The sequence below is a fragment of the Onychostoma macrolepis genome, chromosome 04 (genome assembly GCF_012432095.1).
Source record: "Onychostoma macrolepis isolate SWU-2019 chromosome 04, ASM1243209v1, whole genome shotgun sequence".
In the NCBI taxonomy this organism is placed as follows: domain Eukaryota; kingdom Metazoa; phylum Chordata; class Actinopteri; order Cypriniformes; family Cyprinidae; genus Onychostoma; species Onychostoma macrolepis.
Window position 1 is genome coordinate 2,306,563 of NC_081158.1, and position 21,600 is coordinate 2,328,162.

Below are 21,600 nucleotides of genomic sequence, written 5' to 3' on the forward strand. Positions count from 1 at the left end.
TATAATCTTGGGGTTCACATGAGAGTTCACACTGGAGAGAAGCCATTCAAATGTGGTAAGTGTGGAAAGAGATTTTCAAACAAGCATCATCTCGATTGTCACATCAGTGTTCACACTGGAGAGAGGCCTTATGGAGCATATGAAAGTTCATACGGGAGAGAAACCATTTACTTGTGCTCAGTGTGGAAATAGTTTCACACAATCATCAAGCCTTAAAATACACATGAACATCCATACTGGAGAGAAACCGCATGCATGTGATCAGTGCGGCAAAACATTTTTGAGTGCCTCAGCCCTGAAGAAACACCTGACAGTTCATTCAAAGGAGAAACCACATTCATGTCATTTGTGTGGAAATAGATTTTCATGTCTACAATATTTGAAAGTACATCAGAAAATACATACTGGTGTGAGAGAGTACATGTGCTTTGAGTGTGAAAAGACTTTTACTTCAGCAAAGTGTTTAAAACTGCATGAGAGGATTCACACTGGAGAAAAACCTTGCAAGTGTTCACACTGTGACAAGAGATTCAGTCACTCAGGAGACCTGAAAACACATGAGAGGATTCACACTGGAGTGAAACAGTACAACAGTGTTCATTTCGTTGACGGATAATTTTCGTCATGATTTTCATGATCCTGTCATGATGACAGGAACAAGACGTTAACAAATAAAAACTCTTTTTGAATGACAAAAACAAACACAAACATCTATTGCCATTTTCATCAACGAATGAAAATAAGACGAAAATGTTAGGGAGGGACAATTGGACAGAGATCATCCAATCAGAATGAATCTCCTGCGTGGAAAGGAGGTGAGATGCACACATTTGAACATTGTAATGCTCTGATCACAAGTTTGCATACACTTGCTGTATAAAATGTAAAAAAAATGTCAGTGCCTGGGAGTTCCTGGGAGAAACAGCACACCTATGGATAAATTTGAAAAGTGTGATGACGCGAAAGGGCGCTTAATTCGGTCTGGTTTTCTAAACGCACACAGCTGAATCCTGCACAAAAGCGTCTCTCAAAGGGCGCACGATTACTGAATTCAGTTCTCTCTCACATCTTAACGGAGAAATACACACGAAATGATCTCAAATTCAAAAAGCCCGGTTACATCTTAAGTGAATGTAAACTGTTGGGATAATATCGGATGTGTGTTCCAGTATATTCCAGTTCCGTGCATTCAGTTTTAAACGGACAGCAGACTAATTTAATTGCTGTTGTCTGTGACCTTATTGTTAATGAATCAACAAAAGAAAGAGAGAAAATCACTCACTGCTCTTGAATGAATCACTTTAGTAGCCCTAATAAGGATTAATCTAATTTTATTGTATATAAATAAATATGTCTGCTTGAAAGAATGATGTTGTATGCACGTTGTTATAAAGAATGCATATTATCTAGCTATTGTTTTTTCAAAAGAGGACCATGTACTTATTTCTTTATGAGAAGTTGTTTTATTTAATTTTCAGATAAAGACATGTGTCAAAGCAGTTAAATCTGTGTCTATATTGCATGTTCAAATCGTTTATATTCCCAAATGTTTTCTCTGGGAATTCATGAGTTTGGAAATTTAAGAGAAATGCTTAATAAATGCATTACACTGTTAGATTTCAGTTGACTAAATTTACTGTAGATTTAGTCGACTAAAACTAGACTAAGACTAAAAACAATTTGGATGACTAACATGCGACTAAAACTAAATGGCATTTTAGTCCAAAGACTATGACTAAACCTAAATCAAAATTTGGTGTCACAATTAACACTGCTGTATAAGTGTTCACACTGTGACGAGATTCAGTCAGTCAGGAGGATTCACACTCGAGAGAAACCGTATCACTGCACTGAATGTGGGAAGCGTTTCACTAATTCATCTTCTCGACACAGTCTTACAAAACACATTCACAGTAAGTAGATCATCTTCAGATCCAGCACTTTCAGTTCTGATGCTGCGTCCTCATCAAATGTGACACAATAATGCATCAAGCAATAAAATATAATTTCACAGTGAATAAAGTTCATCTTCATCTTCAAATCAAGCAGATTCAACTGTGAGATTCAGATCAACGCAAAGATGGAGTTCCTCCCCAAAGAACAATGTCAGAAAGTTTTATTACTGTATATAATTTTGCTTCATGATATAAATGTTTTTTGTTTGTTTGTTTGTTTTTAATGAGTTTCATATAATGTGCAATTGTCATTATTGACAATCAGACGGCAATAGACTTTTCCTCACATCAGGAGACTCTCAGGATGGATCTACCATTTCAACAGTTTTAAAACATTCAACATTTCTAAAAGTTTCAAAGAGTTTTAAATTGACTGATTTTTATATTCATTTAGAACTTCCAAATAATTGTCAAACTCTTAAATGCATGTATTGCTTGTAATGTTCCTGAAAAGTTTCAATAAAAGTGTCTGTGAAATGAACAAATCTGAATGTAATAGAAGAAAAACAAATGCCACGTCTTTTTTTGTTTTCTAGAAGTCAAACATCAGTTCTTTTCAGCTCTTTTCTATAATAAAACAGTTGACCACAGACCACTGTGCAAATCTCTAAAACTAGTCATCAGGACGGGTTCAGCAGATCAATGCTGCTGTTCACTGGAATCACCACAGCTCAGTTCTGAAGACAAGAAATAGTTTAAATTCGTACAGCTGATAATCAAAATGACATGAAACAGCATCGTTAGAGCATTCCTGATCACTGAGAAAACCAGATACTACTGGTCAAATACAACCCGAATTCCGGAAGTGTTGGGACGTTTTTTTAAATTTGAATATAATGAAAACTAAAAGACTTTCAAATCACATGAGCCAATATTTTATTCACAATAGAACATAGAGAGCATAAATGTTTAAACGGAGAAATTTTACACTTTTATCCACTAAATGAGCTCATTTCAAATTTGATGCCTGCTACAGGTCTCAAAAAAGTTGGCACGGGGGCAACAAAGGACTGAAAAAGCCCGACATTTGAAAAGATTCAGCTGGGAGAACATCTAGCAACTAATTAAGTTAAACAACAATAATAATTAAACATGGGGTCAATAGATATTTTCTTGTTTAACAGCTGAAGACCAATAACGCAAAGAAAATCAGTCACAGCAAGCCGGTCAAACCAGTCCTGATGCATGAGGAATGAACATGGCCTTCTTGTGCCCAAACAGAAAAGACAGAGAGCTGGAAAGTTGCACATTTCCATTGGTATGTCTGTATTCAATGCAGTTATGTGTGGGAAAGCTTTGATGTTGATCTCTCAAAAGACAGCAGTTTTAGTTTTACACACATACATTGTTTAATAGCTCCTAGAATGAGCAGATTAGCTGTGCCATCATCTCTGGAATTTGGGCAGGAAATGAGTGAATATGGTGAGTACTGACACCTGCCCCTATTCACCAACACTACTTCTCTAGAGTTAATGTTGATTTACTGTTTTGTCTGTTTGTTTGAAGGAGGATGAAGCCAGCTGAAGAAGATATCAATTCAATGGCCACCAAGTGCTGCACTGCTGCCTGAACCCATCAGGTATCTGCTGTGAAGACTGCTTTCACAAACAGCTCTATTGTGACAGCGCAGATGTTATGGCACATAAAAGTAAACTTCACAACTGAACAACTGCAAGATAGTTGTGTAGGGATTATTTTAGCCCATACCTCCAACAAGAATCAATAGTAAGTCCAGTGCAACAATTATAAATAAAATACTATATATTGTTTATTGATTTACCACACCCTAAATACATGCTTTGTCCCTCCAGGACATCAACACCAGGTGGAGAGTGAGAAGGATCGTCAGATACTCCAGCCACCCGAACCATGGATTGCTCTCACCGTTACCATCAGGCAGATGTTATTGCAGAACCTTCACCAGCAGACTGCAAGACAAGTTCTTTCCACAGACAATCAGACTGAACTGAACTCGTACCAGTAACACCACACACAGCACACCAACCTCTTATAGTTCATAAGAGGTTACACTTACACTGACTGGACTCAGACTCACTATTATTCTGCACCCTGATATTCCGTTTGCATTAATTCATACCGTACTGCACTGCAAAAGTATATGTGTACTGTGATTTTTGTGTTTATTATTGTTTTTATTTCATGCTCTCTGTGTAGTATAATATTTACCATACGTTGTTCTCTTCCTGTAATGAGTCCCTTATATATGTGTGTTGCATATATATTCAATACTTTTCATCCATACTGTCATGCTGCAGTTTGCTCAAAAGACTTTCACCACCTGTACACTTGTATTCATGGTATTGTGACAATAAAGTGATTTGATTTGAATTGGTCACATGGCTTTTGTTCATCAGTTGTACTGTACGGTGCTGGATAACAGCTGCAAATTGTTTAAGTCATGGAAGAAGAAGTTTATGATAGGGACATGGACAAGCAAGCAAGAGGAAGAAAACCAGGAGCGGTCTGATGATGAGCAGGAAACTGAATGTGATTCTGTGTTGCTCAAGACATTTCACCATGCATGGGTGGCTTCATCTGATTAAATTAATATGGTTTTAAATAACTCATTTTTATTTCTCTTGAATATGATTTGTCTTTATATGCTACTTTAGCTGTCTTTATGCTGTATCCTCCAGCAAAGTATTGTACATGGTGTTGGATAATAAAGTATGGTGAATATTCTGTATCAGGGATGGTGTTTGGTAAAGACACCATTTAATTTTGTAAACAATACATATAATTACTATGATTGTTTTAATTAAGACATGAACATTTAGTCATTTAATGACTCTGATACATGAAGGGAATACTGAAAGATGCATTAGAAGAGACTGCATGGACTGTATTGCTACAGACATTACATGCAGAGCTGAGGGTGATGCACCAGGGAAAGATCAACATCAGTGGGAATTTCTTTAAGACTACAAGGGAAGATTGGCTTCCCCTATAATGTAAAAATAATGGTCAAATATGTACTATTGTGTTAACATTTTATTGACTAAAAATGTGTTAGAACACGTTCATCTCGAAGATGAGTTCGTTCAGAATCGGCTACATATAGCAGGTCACTGACTCGATTTCCTTCTCATACACTCCCGTAGCGTCAGTGTATTTCCCTGTTGAAGCCGAGCGTCCATTGACTTCAATGGGGCTGCTTTGAACAGTTTTTTTCAGTACTAGACAGTGATTGGATAAATGCTGCGATTATGTCCCGCCCACGGACGCTCAGCGTCTCTGGGGGTGAATGGAGGAGTGGCCTGGACGCTGGGCTTCTGCGTGATGATTGGAGGGTCTGTATCTCCTTTTGATTGACAGCGATTTTGTCCTATAAAAAGTCGCTGACGCTGAAGCTATTCGAGCTCAGTCCCATAACGGCTTTGCACTTGGTTCTTATAAATCATCAGGGCTCTCAAGTCTCACGCATTTCAACCAGTTCACACGCTCTCACGCCACACCTTGTATTTCTCACGCTGAGAAGGGATAACTTGTCCCGCTACAATTACTATACAATTAATAGATGAGGGAATACTGAGGTAAGTTTTCTGCCGAGTTCATAGCTCTCTCGACTCTCGAGTTATACAGAGTTAAATGCCACCTACCAGCCAATCAGAAATTAGGATGTTGTTGTTTCCATTTAAATTACGCGATTCTGCCGCAAGCGGGTTCGTATGGAATAAAATCACTGTCAAAAATAATCGTACGTAATTCAAAACAGTTGTGTGTAATTTTAATATACTGCGTAATTTAAAACTATTGTATGTAATTCTGTTTTTCTCAGAGTTGGATTCCAAAATCTACGGCCACGACAGTTTACAGATACGAGATTTTGTGTGTTTGTTAGAGTACAACTCTAAAATGTACGACTATGACAGTTTACAGACACAACGCTTGTTTTCACAACAGCTCCGTTACACGCACGACATGCGAATTACGAGCACGAAGTGCGGTGTGCTAAACGACTGTCAAAAATACGTCATCAAGGTCACAGGCATCACTATCGAGGAAGATGAATAGATTCAACGGCGCGCATGCGCCCATCACCATTTTAAACCACTGGCGCCAAAATGGCGGATCAGCAGCCAAGCGCTCACCGTCGTCTCAGGTAAGTTTTCTTCTTCTTCAAATTCGGACATGTTTAAGGGTTAGTTATCACTAATAGCAGAGAGGATTTTGTCTAAGTAATATTAATGTCAGAGTAATTTGACTTACAGGGACCGCTGATGACGCACTTACTAGAACGCCTCAGGTCACGAATAAGTGCAGTTTTAGATGGCCACCTGCTGGACTTGGACTATTTCCAGTATGTTATCAATCAAGAAGTGTTTATTTTGTCATCAGCCTCCACTATATTTGATGTGCCAAATGATATCTTGGAGACCCTCATGGATCTACAACAAAAAATTCATGCAGCTCTTTCCCAAGAGGTGGCCCCAGTTCTTACGAGGGAATGTGGTGGTGGACGAGGTCGACCTAAGTTTATTGTTTCCGAGGAAATGCTGTCCCGGCTCATTGAGATGTCTTTACCAATTTCTTGTATTGCAAACATTTTAGGAGTAAGCCAGTCAACAATCTTCCGCCCGAATGCGTGACTTGGGTTTATCTGTAAAAACTACGTATAGCACCATATCTGACAATGAATTGGATAATGCCATTCTGGCCGTCAAACCAAGACTACCAAATGCTGGATATAGGATGATAAAAGGCTGCCTGCAAGCAGACGGACATAGAGTTCAATGGAACCGCATAAAAGAATCCATGCACAGAGTGGATGCCCCTGGAATTTTGGAAAGGATGACACAGCTGGGGTGTATTGTCAGGAGGTCATATTTTGTTCAAAGTCCATTGTCCTTAGTCCATATCGACACGAATCACAAGCTCATAAGGTATTGTCTTATAGTTTACCTACGAAAGTGTAATGTTATGCAATATTATGTTTAACATGGTTTTACTTTGAAGGTACAACATCATCATATTTGGTGGGATAGATGGGTTCTCACGAAAGGTAAATGCATTTATTTCCAACCCAGTGGAATCTGTCTATCTATAATCTGACTATCTGTCTATGTTTGAATGTATTGAATGATTTAATGTATTACATTTATTTTTTTGGTATAGATCATGTACTTGGAACCAGCAACAAACAACCGTTCAAGCACTGCCTTATCATTCTTTCTCCAGTCTGTGCAAAAACATGGCTGGCCTTCAAGGTAGGAGAAAATTGTTTTTCTGCTCCTCGCTTCCTTGCATTTAGTTAAACCCTCATCCGTCCCTCAGGTCATTTTGACCCAAAACTGATTTTCCAAAAATTATAAAAATCGTGTGTTGATCGTACCAGCTATTCGAGCTCAGTCCCATAACGGCTTTGCACTTGGTTCTTATAAATCATCAGGGCTCTCAAGTCTCACGCATTTCAACCAGTTCACACGCTCTCACGCCACACCTTGTATTTCTCACGCTGAGAAGGGATAACTTGTCCCGCTACAATTACTATACAATTAATAGATGAGGGAATACTGAGGTAAGTTTTCTGCCGAGTTCATAGCTCTCTCGACTCTCGAGTTATACAGAGTTAAATGCCACCTACCAGCCAATCAGAAATTAGGATGTTGTTGTTTCCATTTAAATTACGCGATTCTGCCGCAAGCGGGTTCGTATGGAATAAAATCACTGTCAAAAATAATCGTACGTAATTCAAAACAGTTGTGTGTAATTTTAATATACTCGTGCGTAATTTAAAACTATTGTATGTAATTCTGTTTTTTCTCAGAGTTGGATTCCAAAATCTACGGCCACGACAGTTTACAGATACGAGATTTTGTGTGTTTGTTAGAGTACAACTCTAAAATGTACGACTATGACAGTTTACAGACACAACGCTTGTTTTCACAACAGCTCCGTTACACGCACGACATGCGAATTACGAGCACGAAGTGCGGTGTGCGAAACGACTGTCAAAAATACGTCATCAAGGTCACAGGCATCACTATCGAGGGAAGATGAATAGATTCAACGAAGTGCGCATGCGCCCCATCACCATTTTAAACCACTGGCGCCAAAATGGCGGATCAGCAGCCAAGCGCTCACCGTCGTCTCAGGTAAGTTTTCTTCTTCTTCAAATTCGGACATGTTTAAGGGTTAGTTATCACTAATAGCAGAGAGGATTTTGTCTAAGTAATATTAATGTCAGAGTAATTTGACTTACAGGGACCGCTGATGACGCACTTACTAGAACGCCTCAGGTCACGAATAAGTGCAGTTTTAGATGGCCACCTGCTGGACTTGGACTATTTCCAGTATGTTATCAATCAAGAAGTGTTTATTTTGTCATCAGCCTCCACTATATTTGATGTGCCAAATGATATCTTGGAGACCCTCATGGATCTACAACAAAAAATTCATGCAGCTCTTTCCCAAGAGGTGGCCCCAGTTCTTACGAGGAATGTGGTGGTGGACGAGGTCGACCTAAGTTTATTGTTTCCGAGGAAATGCTGTCCCGGCTCATTGAGATGTCTTTACCAATTTCTTGTATTGCAAACATTTTAGGAGTAAGCCAGTCAACAATCTTCCGCCGAATGCGTGACTTGGGTTTATCTGTAAAAACTACGTATAGCACCATATCTGACAATGAATTGGATAATGCCATTCTGGCCGTCAAACGAAGACTACCAAATGCTGGATATAGGATGATAAAAGGCTGCCTGCAAGCAGACGGACATAGAGTTCAATGGAACCGCATAAAAGAATCCATGCACAGAGTGGATGCCCCTGGAATTTTGGAAAGGATGACACAGCTGGGGTGTATTGTCAGGAGGTCATATTTTGTTCAAAGTCCATTGTCCTTAGTCCATATCGACACGAATCACAAGCTCATAAGGTATTGTCTTATAGTTTACCTACGAAAGTGTAATGTTATGCAATATTATGTTTAACATGGTTTTACTTTGAAGGTACAACATCATCATATTTGGTGGGATAGATGGGTTCTCACGAAAGGTAAATGCATTTATTTCCAACCCAGTGGAATCTGTCTATCTATAATCTGACTATCTGTCTATGTTTGAATGTATTGAATGATTTAATGTATTACATTTATTTTTTTGGTATAGATCATGTACTTGGAACCAGCAACAAACAACCGTTCAAGCACTGCCTTATCATTCTTTCTCCAGTCTGTGCAAAAACATGGCTGGCCTTCAAGGTAGGAGAAAATTGTTTTTCTGCTCCTCGCTTCCTTGCATTTAGTTAAACCCTCATCCGTCCCTCAGGTCATTTTGACCCAAAACTGATTTTCCAAAAAATTATAAAAATCGTGTGTTGATCGTACCAGTCCAAGATTTCTTTACTTTTGTAACACTTGCACCGGGAATACACACACACACAAAAAACTGAGTGGATTCATGGAGTTTAAATGGGTCCCTCGAGGGTCATTTTGACCCACATAGGAATGAATGGAATTTACGAGAAAAACGCTTTTTTTTTTTTTTTTTTTGATGTACAAAATCTGAGACAATCCAGTAAAGATTTATACCCAAATGAAGAGCTGAGACTACAGAATATCCCCAATGCAGAAAACACTCACACACATTCCAATAGAACATATTATAATGTTTCATGTTTCTGCTGGGATATGACTCATTTTTCCTTTTTTTTTTTTGGACTTAACAGTTACATTTGAGAGACCAATGAGTTTATATCAGTTATATTTTTTAAAATATATATTTATTTTATATTGATGAAATTGTATGAATATACACGTGTTTAGGTTACAATTCAGTTAGATTATTATTGTTTTTTAATGTTTCAATATATATTTGAATCCATAAACAACCATAAACTCTGGTGGCTGTAACCATGAAATGCAATTTTGACATTTCCCCCACCAGATGGCATCAGAGACACTCAGTGACTCAATTCCATGGCCATCTGTTGGTTTTTGATAAAACAGGACTGAAATTGTCTCTTTTTTTTTTTTTTGGTGAAAGTGTAGAAAAACTGCTTACTATATTTTCTAAAAATAAAATTCCAGAATAAAAGGTAAATATAATAAAAATCACCAAAAAATAATAGAAAAACCTACATATTTAGAAAAAAATTATAAAAATGGAACAGTATAACATTTCTGGACCGGAAGAGAGAGCTTCATTGCCGGGAAAAGCGTACATAATCAGAGGTAATAAACCAATTAGGATGTCACACTAGTTTAATTTATCATTTTTAATTGATACATTTTGTATTCTCTAGAATCGAACGCCTGTGGCGAGACGTCTGGGTCAGCGTAACTCAGCTGTATTATGAAATACTTCACAGCCTTGAAGAAGATGGCTTGTTGGACTTGTCAGATTCCCTTCATGTGTTTTGTGCACATTATGTGTTCCTCCCACGTCTGAAGCGCAACCTCCACACTTTTTCTGAAGGCTGGGACAATCATCCGTTACGGTCTGAAAGTGGGCTCACCCCTAACCAGATGTGGATAATGGGACACATGCACAACTCATCTGGTGACGAAGAGAATTTTCAGGTTTGTTTTTTTTTATTGATTTTCTATGCCTTTAGTCATACTATCAAATTGTGCTTTTGCATGATGCATGCATGAAGTAATTTGTTTTTATTTAATTTAAGAATTTGGAACTGTTTGGAACAGACTGGGAGACGTTTGATTGTGTGACAGAAGATGATGTTGGAGTTCATGTTCCAGAAATTGAGTGCCCACTCAATCCTGCTCTGATGGAAACAGTAAAATCCATCTTTAATCCACTTGCAACATCTGACTATTATGGCAGAGATATTTATATATCTTTGGTTCAATATTTTGTAAGTCTTTAAAATACACAAACACCTGTGTGAGACCATTGTAAATATTTATTTTGCAAATTGTGTATATATTTTGAAAATTGCAACTGTAACAAAGCAGCACAATGAATGAATTGTATGAAAACTAATTTGTAAATGCAAATTCAGAACAGTTAATCATTTTGTATGGTTTCTTTAACATGAAAATTCTTTCAACAAATATTGTCAAAGGAACAGTTTTACTTATGACAATAAACGGTGACTCAAAGATAAGCTGAAAGCAAACATGCTTACCCCATCAAATACATTTAAACATTATCAAATGACTCCCCATATTTCATAGCTATTTCCATTATGTTTTTAAATTCATTCAGTGTTTTCAGGTGAGCTGTAGGAAACGTAATCGTGCGAGTACATGCGCTTACAGTAGGAAAACACACAGTATGATTTGTGTCACAGTCGTGATTGAACTTCACAGTGATGTTAAAATCCTTCTGGTCACTGGGAAGAATAGGCTTATGTCTCTGGCCTGTCATCCACTGCATAACTTTACCAGCAGTCATTTGTTCAGCTTCACCTTCTTAAAAACAGAGGGGTGAGGGGGGGACTTGCAGTGGAATGAAAACAAGATTAACAGAATTTTTATTAATTATGTTGTGCCATTATGATAATACATACCACGATCCTCAACTTCCTGTAGGAAATCCTGGAAAAAGTTCATTACATTTACTTCTTTGGTGTATTTCACAGAACCTTTGTCACTAAAGACAGGGTGGCAATTCTCCAGAATGAAGCCTGCATCCACCTTAAATAAAAGAGATAGTGTTAGCATTTCTATATGCCTGTCACATTTAACATGTCCTCATTATAAAAACACCATAAGAACCACAATGGTTTACCTTGTCATCTTTTTCCCCTGGGACAAACAGTGGTAGACACAGGTCTGGATGCATTTCCATGACTTTCTGGAGATCATAGAGCTGCAGGCCTTTTCGCAGCTGATCAAGCATTGGAACAACTCTCATAGTGGAGTGTAAAACAATGGCTCTAGAGGCAATGTAATAATTTCATCAATAAATATTTGTTTAAAACAAACAATATAAAAAAAATATATACAGAGTAACTCAATTTTGATGTACTATGTTATAAACATTATGCTTTTTATTTACTGTACTACATTTCATAAGATTACCAACGCAGGTAAAGTTAAAAAATTTTGTACTCCTCCGAGAATAAAAAGTATAGTGCACCTGATGATGTTGCTTTTCATGTCAGCAGACAATTTTCCAGTGTATCCACAGCTTAAAATCTCATCTGTAAGCTCACTCATGTCATCTGTTGAGTTAACCTAAATTCAGAGAAATAGAATACGGTCTTATCGGCATCCCTTATTTGCTTTAACTCTTAAATCATTACTATATATAACTTGCATATCTGGTTAATATTTTACCTTCTCAATGAGCAGGGAGAATTCCAAATCTGTGACATCACTGGTAGTCACCTGTATACCGTCATAATCTCCAGAGTGAAGATATTGGAAACACCTCTCGCAAAAAAACCGGCGGTGGTCCTCCTTGTGCTAGACTGACAGCCATAATTTCTCCTGCACTTCTAATACCACAGTGGATAAAACAAAACCTTAAATCAATCAAAAATGTTTATCAATGTGAAAAGTGTTAACTGATCAAATCTTGCATACCTGAAGTAGTTACGATCCAAGCTGTTGAGACAATAGACTGGATTTTTCCCTTTTTTATCTACACCAGCGATAAAAAGTCTTGTTTCAATCTCTGCAATCATTTCTAGACAACAACAAATACAACCTATTTAAAATCTGATCTGACAAAATGTCTGCTTTAAAATATAAAACAGTTCATAATTAACTAAATTAGTTATACCTGTTAAGAACTCCTTGCTAAGAGCACCAGAGTCGACCCCTGCTTCGCCAAAAAGGTAACCTTTAATCTGCCTTCGGTGACGATTTCTTCTGGCGCTGCCACTGCTGCATTCCTCTGTTGTAGATGTCATTCCGAGAAACGCAGATGGAAAAGGTGTTGGTTTGATCAACTTTACTGCTGATCCAATTCAAAATCTCCCCAGAACTTTGTAATAGAAAAACAGAAATGAAACATGAAATGTACCAGCAAAGAGAAACAAACACTTTCTTAATATACCATTTTTACCTTTGAAGTGTATTTATTGGGTCACTGAAGTTATTATCATATTCTGCAGTTCTGCACACAGACAAAAATAAAAATGCTTTAATATTTAAAATTGCTGGATAGGAAACATTTAAATGATTAATATTAGATAAGTGACTCTAAACTCTATTTAGTAATTTACCGTAATCCGCAGTTGGCTGCGTGTATCTCAATAACATCACTGTCAAATGTTTTCTTACACAGTGGACACTCAGCAGTCTGATGTGACATTAAAATACTGAGTTAAATTATGCACAAACAATTGTTTAGGAACCATGCATATACCATAAACTGAAAGTTCATATTTTTTAATACATAAATAAATCAATAAACATCCTTCTAACCTTCTCTGTCCAGACTTCATTTATATTTGAATCACAGCTTTCAATATCTGGTAACTTTTCCAATTCCTGAAACCACAAAAATCACATAGAAATTGTGTTTTCAGAGCTTATGAAATATAAACAAAAGATCAGTATGTCCAAGACATTTGGAACAAAAACAAAAAAACAACACGCCTCTTTCCAAGTGTCAATAGATCTTGAATTATCTTCTTGTGGGGAGTCTGGGGACTTCTCCATCGACTGGAAATAAAACAGAATCTCATCAACCTTGTTTTTAGAGCTCATTGGTGACTAAAATAAACATCTTAGACTTACATCATCACTTGAGATACACAGATCCACATGTTCCATCTTACAGTGTTTTATGTGTACTGGAAGGCACTGAAGAGGAACCATTTGGCTGCAGAGTGTACACTGGGCTTTGGGCATTTTTTCAAATTCCCTTGCATCAGGTGGTAATGGAGTTGTGTCAATTTGCTCTTGCAGAGGAACTACATACATTGTGCTCTTTCCATTGCTGCTCACGGTTTTTAATTGCTGTCCATTATACCCATCAGGGTCAGGAGGGATGACAGTCAGTTTCCGTTGCCCTCCTCCACCTACAATAAAAAATATATAATAGAATATAAATAGACAATCCACTAAAATCTTTAACAGATAAAATCCATCCAATATCTATAAACACGTATGATTTTAATTCACATAAGTTTTAAGAGGTTAGGAAAAAAAAATTCAAAACAATCCTACATACCTGAGCACTTGTGCAGCAACCATCCTCCGCAGATTTTTGCCAGTTTTGGATATGCATTAACAAGCACCTCTGATAGCTTAATTATCAAAGGCAGAGTAAAACAGAGTAAGGAAATTCACCCAACACAAAAAAACAAGAAAAATGACATTATCGATCTTACCTCTGAATGAGTCATGTTTTCGGTTATAGTTAATGATCTTCTCCCAAGTCCTGCAAGTGTAAGTTGTAATTCTGTCTCTCCTTTGGGCGTTTTCTCATATTGTTGGTCAAGGAGGAAAAAAACCACCAAAAAGCTTTTCTCTGGCCGTTTATATGGTCCAAAACGTTTTTTACCCCTTACTTCCTTTCTGAAAAATCCGGGGAAATGACCTAAAAAAAGGATTTCATTTTTATTTTGAGTCAGTTCAGAACATTGAGAACACTCACATGCACACTTATGTTTATGTTTAATGTTTTTTTTATACTGTACAAACTGTATATTCCACCAGTAGGGGAGAGCGGGGACAGTTGCAACATGACTTATTCCTCCGATCAGAAATGAGCTAGAGTGATGATACTCATACTGCACATGCTTAGTTAGCTTAGTTGTTTATTCTACCAGTAGACACACACACACACACAAGTTCATTAAAACAACAATTACATTGAATCTCACACCTAGCCATTTCCTGCTGAACTGACTGCCCATTTGACTTGGACCTTCTTTCTTGTGCTGACTGTCCACTGATATTGGACTGGTTCCCCACTTTCTGTTGTCCAACACTTAAGGTGTTGGTCAACATCGACACCAGATTCTGGGCTGTGTGCAAGATGTCACCTAATGGAACCTGATGAACAATGAAATATGACTTCAACACTTAAACAGTGAACACTTATATTACATGACCTGTGTATTACAGTGCATGTACACAGCTGTTAGTAAGTCAACACTTAAAAGTGCTAATTATTTTATGTAGGCCTATCTCATCGCGCGTACAGGCTGCAGTGACCTCCTAAACAACTGTATTCTTTAAGCACCTACATGTACTCTGAGAGCTAATCATACCTACTATAGTTATACTTTCTCTGTAATATTACTCCTCTCTGCTATTAGTGATAACTAACCCTTAAACATGTCCGAATTTGAAGAAGAAGAAAAACTTACCTGAGACGACGAGTGAGCGCTTGGCTGCTGATCCGCCATTTTGGCGCCAGTGGTTTAAAACGGTGATGGGGCGCATGCGCACTTCGTTGAATCTATTCATCTTCCCTCGATAGTGATGCCTGTGACCTTGATGACGTATTTTTGACAGTCGTTTCGCACACCGCACTTCGTGCTCGTAATTCGCATGTCGTGCGTGTAACGGAGCTGTTGTGAAAACAAGTGTTGTGTCTGTAAACTGTCATAGTCATACATTTTAGAGTTGTACTCTAACAAACACACAAAATCTCGTATCTGTAAACTGTCGTGGCCGTAGATTTTGGAATCCAACTCTGACAAAAAACAGAATTACATACAATAGTTTTAAATTACGCACGAGTATATTAAAATTACACACAACTGTTTTGAATTACGTACGATTATTTTTGACAGTGATTTTATTCCATAGTTCGTTACTAAGCAACATGGATGCGTGCGCACATGAAGTGTAAGTTGGAAGAGAAAGATCCGATGAATACTGTATGTAACCCCTTTTTTTCCATTTTAAGATTCCTCTACGAAATCACTTGCCTGTGAAAAGATCGTGAGAGCTGATGTTGGGGATTATAGCCAAATTCATGCTAAAGTATTATTGATGCAGACAAAAAAAAAAAAAAAAACCTCTCCAACTGCTTTAACCAGAAGCTTTAACTTAGCTTTGGCTTCCTGAAAGGAAAGTACTAGAGATGTTATAACAGTTGGTGAATCTGATAAAAGACAGACAATTTCATCCAAATAAAATAAATTGTTTTACATATTTAAAAAAGGATAAAAAATACAGGGGTAGGGGCTCCCATATAAAACACTGTGGCTTCCCCAAATTCAAATTCAGGTGTTTTCCATGGTGGGTTTGAACAAAACCAAAACTAGAAACAGTTTGGCTCTGGGTGGAACGCTATTATCATGACAGTGCTTTATGTGGGAGTCCTTTACCTGTCATCAGGCATCAAAATGTGCAACAAACATTTACAACAGAAAAAAAGAAACATAAGCTGAAATGTGTTCTCTCTCTCTCTCACACACACACACACACACACAGTTTGACATACATGCTCAGGGTAAGTACTGTAATGTATGTGTGTACATGTAACCCAGGTTACCAGCAATCAACTGAGCTGGGAGTAGTTATTTTCATGAGCTCTGAAACGGCCAATAAGAGTATTTTGTATATTGAAGGATTGACCAATCACGAGTGAGAATGTTGGATAGTGCCTTTTTTTTTTTTTTGGAATTCGCACGCGGTTAGGGTGTGCTCTCTCTTGCTTTGTTGGAACAGAAGTTAACGGAGGCTTTTCAGGTCTCTCCGATTAAAAGAAAGAAATTGATTAATCAAGTAGAAATACCTGATTTAAAAACAGCGATATTTATCAGAAATGCGGTATCGAGACTATAAGCAAAGCTTGATGTAAACAGAAACTGTTAAATCGGTTGGCATTACGCGATTGCAGAGAGGAGGCCTAGTTTAACACATATGGTGTGTTATCCACTAATTAGAAGTGTTTCCTTCAGAAGCAAAAGACATTTTTGATTGGAAAATTTATTTCATGAAGTTTATGAAAGACCGAGTGGAAACTGTGTTCGTTTGGAGCTACAAGGGATTAACCCAACAAACACATTTACGTTGTGGCAACGTCGCTGCCACGTTCTATTTTTACTGTGGCAACGTTGCCGTCTACGTGCTCGCGACATTGTAGCAACGTTGAATTGTAAGACGCGAAAGGTATGTAGCAACGTTGTTGCGCGACATTCAGCAACTTCGAGACGACGTTCCGACCACATTTATTTTTATGCCAGATTATAAATATTATATTACCTTTTCTGCGTCTTATTTTTTTATGTATTTATTTTTTTGTGGTCAATCTCTTAATAATCATACACAAGATGAATATGTAACACTTTTTTAAATACTGTTAATCATTAATTGTCATTTTTAATGTAAAACCAGCTATGAAACTTTAAAGAGGAAAAATGCCATACAAGTTCATATAATCCAACTTTATTAAAACATTGCATACATATAATTACACTACCAAAACATACATTTGAAGAAAAAAAGCCCATTAATATAGAGTATATTAATTATATTAAGCTCAAATATAACAGACTACAAATAAAAAAGCATAAAAAGAGCATTTGAGAACATTTGTTGAACAAAAGAAAAGCAGCTGAAACAGTCATCAGGTCACCAGCTGATGAGGCCGACTCGGGACTGGAGAACACGGCGGACAGGGGAGAGCAGACGAGAAGGTCGGTAGACAGTCCAATAAAGATAAACAAATCCAGTGGGAAAGGGCAAGCGCAGAAACCAGTCGCCAGGCACAAGTCAAAACCATGCAGACAGTCAGGGGACAGAGAATGATGGGTGGCAGGCACAGGTAAAACTGGGCAGAGAACAAGACGGAGCAAAATCAAATAGTAAGCCTCCAATGTAGGAGGACACAAATAGGATCTTGATACAACAGGACAGGCCACATGTCTAGCATAAGCAGACAGAAGAAAATTATTTAAAACGAAAATAGTACAAACGAAACAGAGCACATAGCAGAGATATGGATAAAATTTACAATATGGTGACACTATTAATTCATGCTTAACCAATGCACAGATAGTCATGAGTTAATGTATAACTCATGAAGAACAACCATTTATTAATAATTACTGCATCAGCAACAAATGAACATTCTATATGATTCATAGATTAAGTAATCAATAAATTGTTATTATCCAGTTGTCTGCTTTAATTAATCATTAGCTAATGATTTGCATGGGTATCATTATGTTGTGACTTTACTTGTTGAGGCACATGACTAATTCAAAATCTATAACCACAATGACATATTACTTAACAATCAGTTAATAGTTCTATTGCCTCAACAAGTAAAGTCATAATGGTAACACTTTATTTTAGGGTCTCTCAACTAGTTGCTTATAAGCATGCATATTACTACAATATAAGCCATTTATTAGTAGTAATTATTAATGCCTCATTCTACATGACCTTATTCTACATCCCTAATCCTACCCAATACCTAAACTTAACAACTACCTTACTTACTATTAATAGGCAGCCAATTAGGAATTTATTGAGGAAAAGTCGTAGTTAATAGTGAATAAGTGTTCCCTATTCTAAAGTGTTACCGTCATGACATAATGATACTCATGCAAATCATTAGCTAATGATTAATTGAAGCAGACAACTGGAAGTTGAAAGGCATGGCTTCGACCCAATGTGGTAATTAACATATGAATTTACACTGTTAGTTAATATAATGTCATTAGGGAATTAATACTTTATGACACATGTAACTAATAACAATTTATTGATTACTTATTCTATGAATCATATAGAATGTTCATTTGTTGCTGATGCAGTAATCATTGGTTTAGTTCATCATGAGTTATACTTTAACTCATGATTATCTGTGCTTTAGTTAAGCAGTATTTAATGCATATTTGTGCACCCATATTGTAAAGTGTTACCGTGAAATGAAAGGAAAGAAGAAACATATCCGCAATCAGAGCGCAGCCAATAGAAAAAGTTAGAAAAGAGAGACAAAGATCAAACCTGACTCCTGAGAGAAACATCACATTAGCGTGGTCTTTTCAGACTTAAAAAAAAAGTTTTTATTTTTTTTTATTTTAGGTCCTTATTTTAACATGGTAGTACAGATATGAAAGAAAAAGATGTAGGGTGACATAAGCCAGGTTTGAGCTCCAGTCATACGTAAAGAAATGCTAGGCTACTTTACCCATAAGGCTGAGTCTCTGAATACTTACTTAAAATTATGAGAAGAGGTCCAATGAGCCATCTTGTAAATGTGGAGTAACTGATCGCTGTAAAATTAAATGTCAGACTTAAGGCATCTTTACACAGCCGATTTAAGGCTGCTCTAAAGCGGGTCTGTGTCTGCTCAGAATTCAGTGTAAAGACGCAATGCCGCATAAAAGCAGACCTAAAATACGCCGGGTCTGACCCACCTCAGTCCCTAGTATCAAAGACGACGCAATGCTGTTTTGATTCAGTGAAAATGAAACGCGAAACAGTGCCGCTCTAAACAGCGTCGTTGTCATGACAACCCAAAGGACGCCTGTCTGTTCGAGCCAAAAACACCGCTAGCTCCATTTGTTTTAGCTAACATTAATTTAAAAAAAAAATGTCTACTAATAGGGGAAACAACTGGTCCGACAAAGAAGTAAGGGAGCTTCTTTTAATAAGAGCAGAGGAGGAAATTACCCGGCAAATTGACGGAACTGTAAGAGACAGCAATGTATACTGTACTATTGCTGAGAGGCTTCGACTTTGCGGTGTGCAGAGAGATAAGAAGCAGGTACGGCTAAGCTCAAAAGTCTTAAAAGTGTTTACCTAAAAACAAAAGACCACAACAACACGAGTGGCATGACTGCCAAGTCATTCGCTTATTATGATCTGTGTGATAATATCTGGGGACATCGTCCCTGTGCTTTGCCGGTAAATGCTGTTGGATGCTTGACACAGACAGAGGAAAGAGCGCAATCTCCAACTGACAGCGCCACCGAAGATGGAGATGAAGACGACATAAGTCCGCCAACAAGGAGTAAGTTTTCCGATTTTAGTCTCTTATTACAGATGAACATTGCAATATATCATAAATGGATAGTTTTAAAATGACTACAATTATAGGCTACTATTTTCTTTCACTGTCACTCCAAGAAGTTCATATTCACATGTAGCCTATATCTGCGCGATGCAGGCCTAAAGTAAATTATTCTAATGTGTATTCATATATAATTGTAGCCTATTTATTTACAACTGGACAAATAAACACAAATCGGGGAAAATTAGAAATTCTCAGTTGTTTCCACTGAATTACATTAGCTCAATACATTAATGTATGAATGCTGAGTAAATTTCCATGTGCTTTCTTTTGATGAACCCCATTATTAATTATATAAACAGCCCTGATTCTGAAGGTGTTTCAAATCAAAAAGATAATTTATTATGCATGTGATGTTTAGTCAAATCCTAACGTCCTAATTTGTTTCTTCTCATCTACAGGTACACCAGAAATGACAAGCCATCCCCCTGCGAAAAAAAGAAAAATGTCTAAGGCAATGAGTGCTGCATTCCTAAATCACCTCAACGAGTCCGAGGAAAAGTTCTTTGCCAGAGAGGAGCAACTACTGCAAATGCAGAGGGAGTGGGAGAAGGAGGCAGAACTTCAGCACAGACAAACAGTGTTGGAAATGACCAGGGAGATGCGGGCAATGCAACAGGATGCTGTTAGTCAGTTTGGCAACATCTTAGCAAGTATATTTCCTCCACATGGTGCCCAGTCAACTGTCCGTCAGCCCTTTACTCACCAATGGAGGTCTGGAACATCATCAGTTCATGTTGCCTCACGAGATGCTGCACCATCCACGGTGCCACACAGTTATAGTGATGAGGAGGAGCCTTATGAAAGGGTGATGACCTACTTATAAAACCTTGATGGTGACTAGGCTTGTAATGCATTGACTTGATTTATGCATATTCTCATTTCAATTTTTAATCCAGTATAACTAAGTTCTGAAGCCTGAAATGTTAAAGCATGAAAAAAAATGAGTACTGTTCATCAACAAATGAATGTTTGAATGAATTTATTTATTATTAATTATATTATTTATTTAATAGTTTTAAAATTATTTATGTATTTATAGAATGTTGTAATTATTTTTCTGTATTATTTATTGTTCTGTGACTAAAACCCCATACTTGTAGTAGCCTATTTGTTCAATTGTTCAGACTTCTGTTCTATTGTAGTTGTCTGTATTAATCTGTTTTATATTAAAAAAAGTAACAGAACAAAACAAATGTAACAATTACATTAAAAACATTTTCGCTGAATTCATTAATGCCACGTTTACAATTTTTGTTGCAAACTTAAAGTTTTACAGTTTACATTAATACAGCAACTAGTTCCTGCAAACAATGGTCAGCAAGGCATCACGAATGGAAACAGCAGATGCACTGTCATCCCTGTTGTCAACAACAGGTCTTTCCACGCATTCTTGGGGACATGCCCAGTTGTCCAGGTATTGCTCACGGTGGAATTCACAGAAATTATGCAGAACGCAGCAGGCCAGCACTACATCTGACACAGTGTCAATGTTAATGTCATTTCTCTTCAGTAAGCATCTCCACCTTCCTTTAAGGCGTCCAAATGCATTCTCCACAACTATCCTTGCCGAGCTCAACCGATGGTTGAAGTGTCGCTTTTCTTGGCTGAGTGTAACACTGTTAGGGAATGCTTTGATCAGCCATTTTTTCAAGGGATAGGCCGGGTCACCGATTATATATAGAGGAATCTCCAAGCCATTAATGTGCCCTGAGTGCTAAAGC

The 21,600-nt window shown here is 37.4% G+C and overlaps 2 protein-coding genes and 2 long non-coding RNA genes across 5 annotated transcripts; 2 read left to right on the forward strand and 2 right to left on the reverse strand.

The window, feature by feature from the left end:
• The first annotated feature begins 10,110 nt into the window (after positions 1 to 10,110).
• Positions 10,111 to 12,020, forward strand: LOC131539528 (uncharacterized). 2 transcript variants are annotated; one of them, XR_009270896.1, is made up of 3 exons: positions 10,111 to 10,146; positions 10,218 to 10,494; positions 10,596 to 12,020. It is a non-coding gene; the product is annotated as an uncharacterized LOC131539528 (long non-coding RNA). The 2 variants fall into 2 exon arrangements; XR_009270895.1 differs by having other exon boundaries at positions 10,121 to 10,494.
• On the reverse strand, positions 11,075 to 12,575 carry LOC131539518 (uncharacterized). The gene is made up of 6 exons (XM_058774152.1): positions 12,466 to 12,575; positions 12,217 to 12,377; positions 12,017 to 12,114; positions 11,666 to 11,813; positions 11,445 to 11,571; positions 11,075 to 11,346 (listed from the first exon to the last, which is right to left on the reverse strand). Exons 3-6 carry the CDS (start codon positions 12,094 to 12,096, stop codon positions 11,075 to 11,077), a joined length of 627 nt encoding a protein of 208 aa, XP_058630135.1. The 5' UTR covers positions 12,097 to 12,114; positions 12,217 to 12,377; positions 12,466 to 12,575.
• Positions 12,576 to 12,949: 374 nt separating this feature from the next.
• LOC131539531 (uncharacterized) lies at positions 12,950 to 13,379 on the reverse strand. Its single transcript, XR_009270899.1, has 3 exons — positions 13,312 to 13,379; positions 13,110 to 13,186; positions 12,950 to 13,000 (listed from the first exon to the last, which is right to left on the reverse strand). It is a non-coding gene; the product is annotated as an uncharacterized LOC131539531 (long non-coding RNA).
• A 6,031-nt stretch (positions 13,380 to 19,410) lies between these two features.
• On the forward strand, positions 19,411 to 21,109 carry LOC131539519 (uncharacterized). Its single transcript, XM_058774153.1, has 2 exons — positions 19,411 to 19,816; positions 20,278 to 21,109. The coding sequence occupies exons 1-2, from the start codon at positions 19,639 to 19,641 to the stop codon at positions 20,700 to 20,702; spliced, it is 603 nt and encodes a 200-aa protein (XP_058630136.1). The 5' UTR covers positions 19,411 to 19,638; the 3' UTR covers positions 20,703 to 21,109.
• Positions 21,110 to 21,600: the final 491 nt, after the last annotated feature.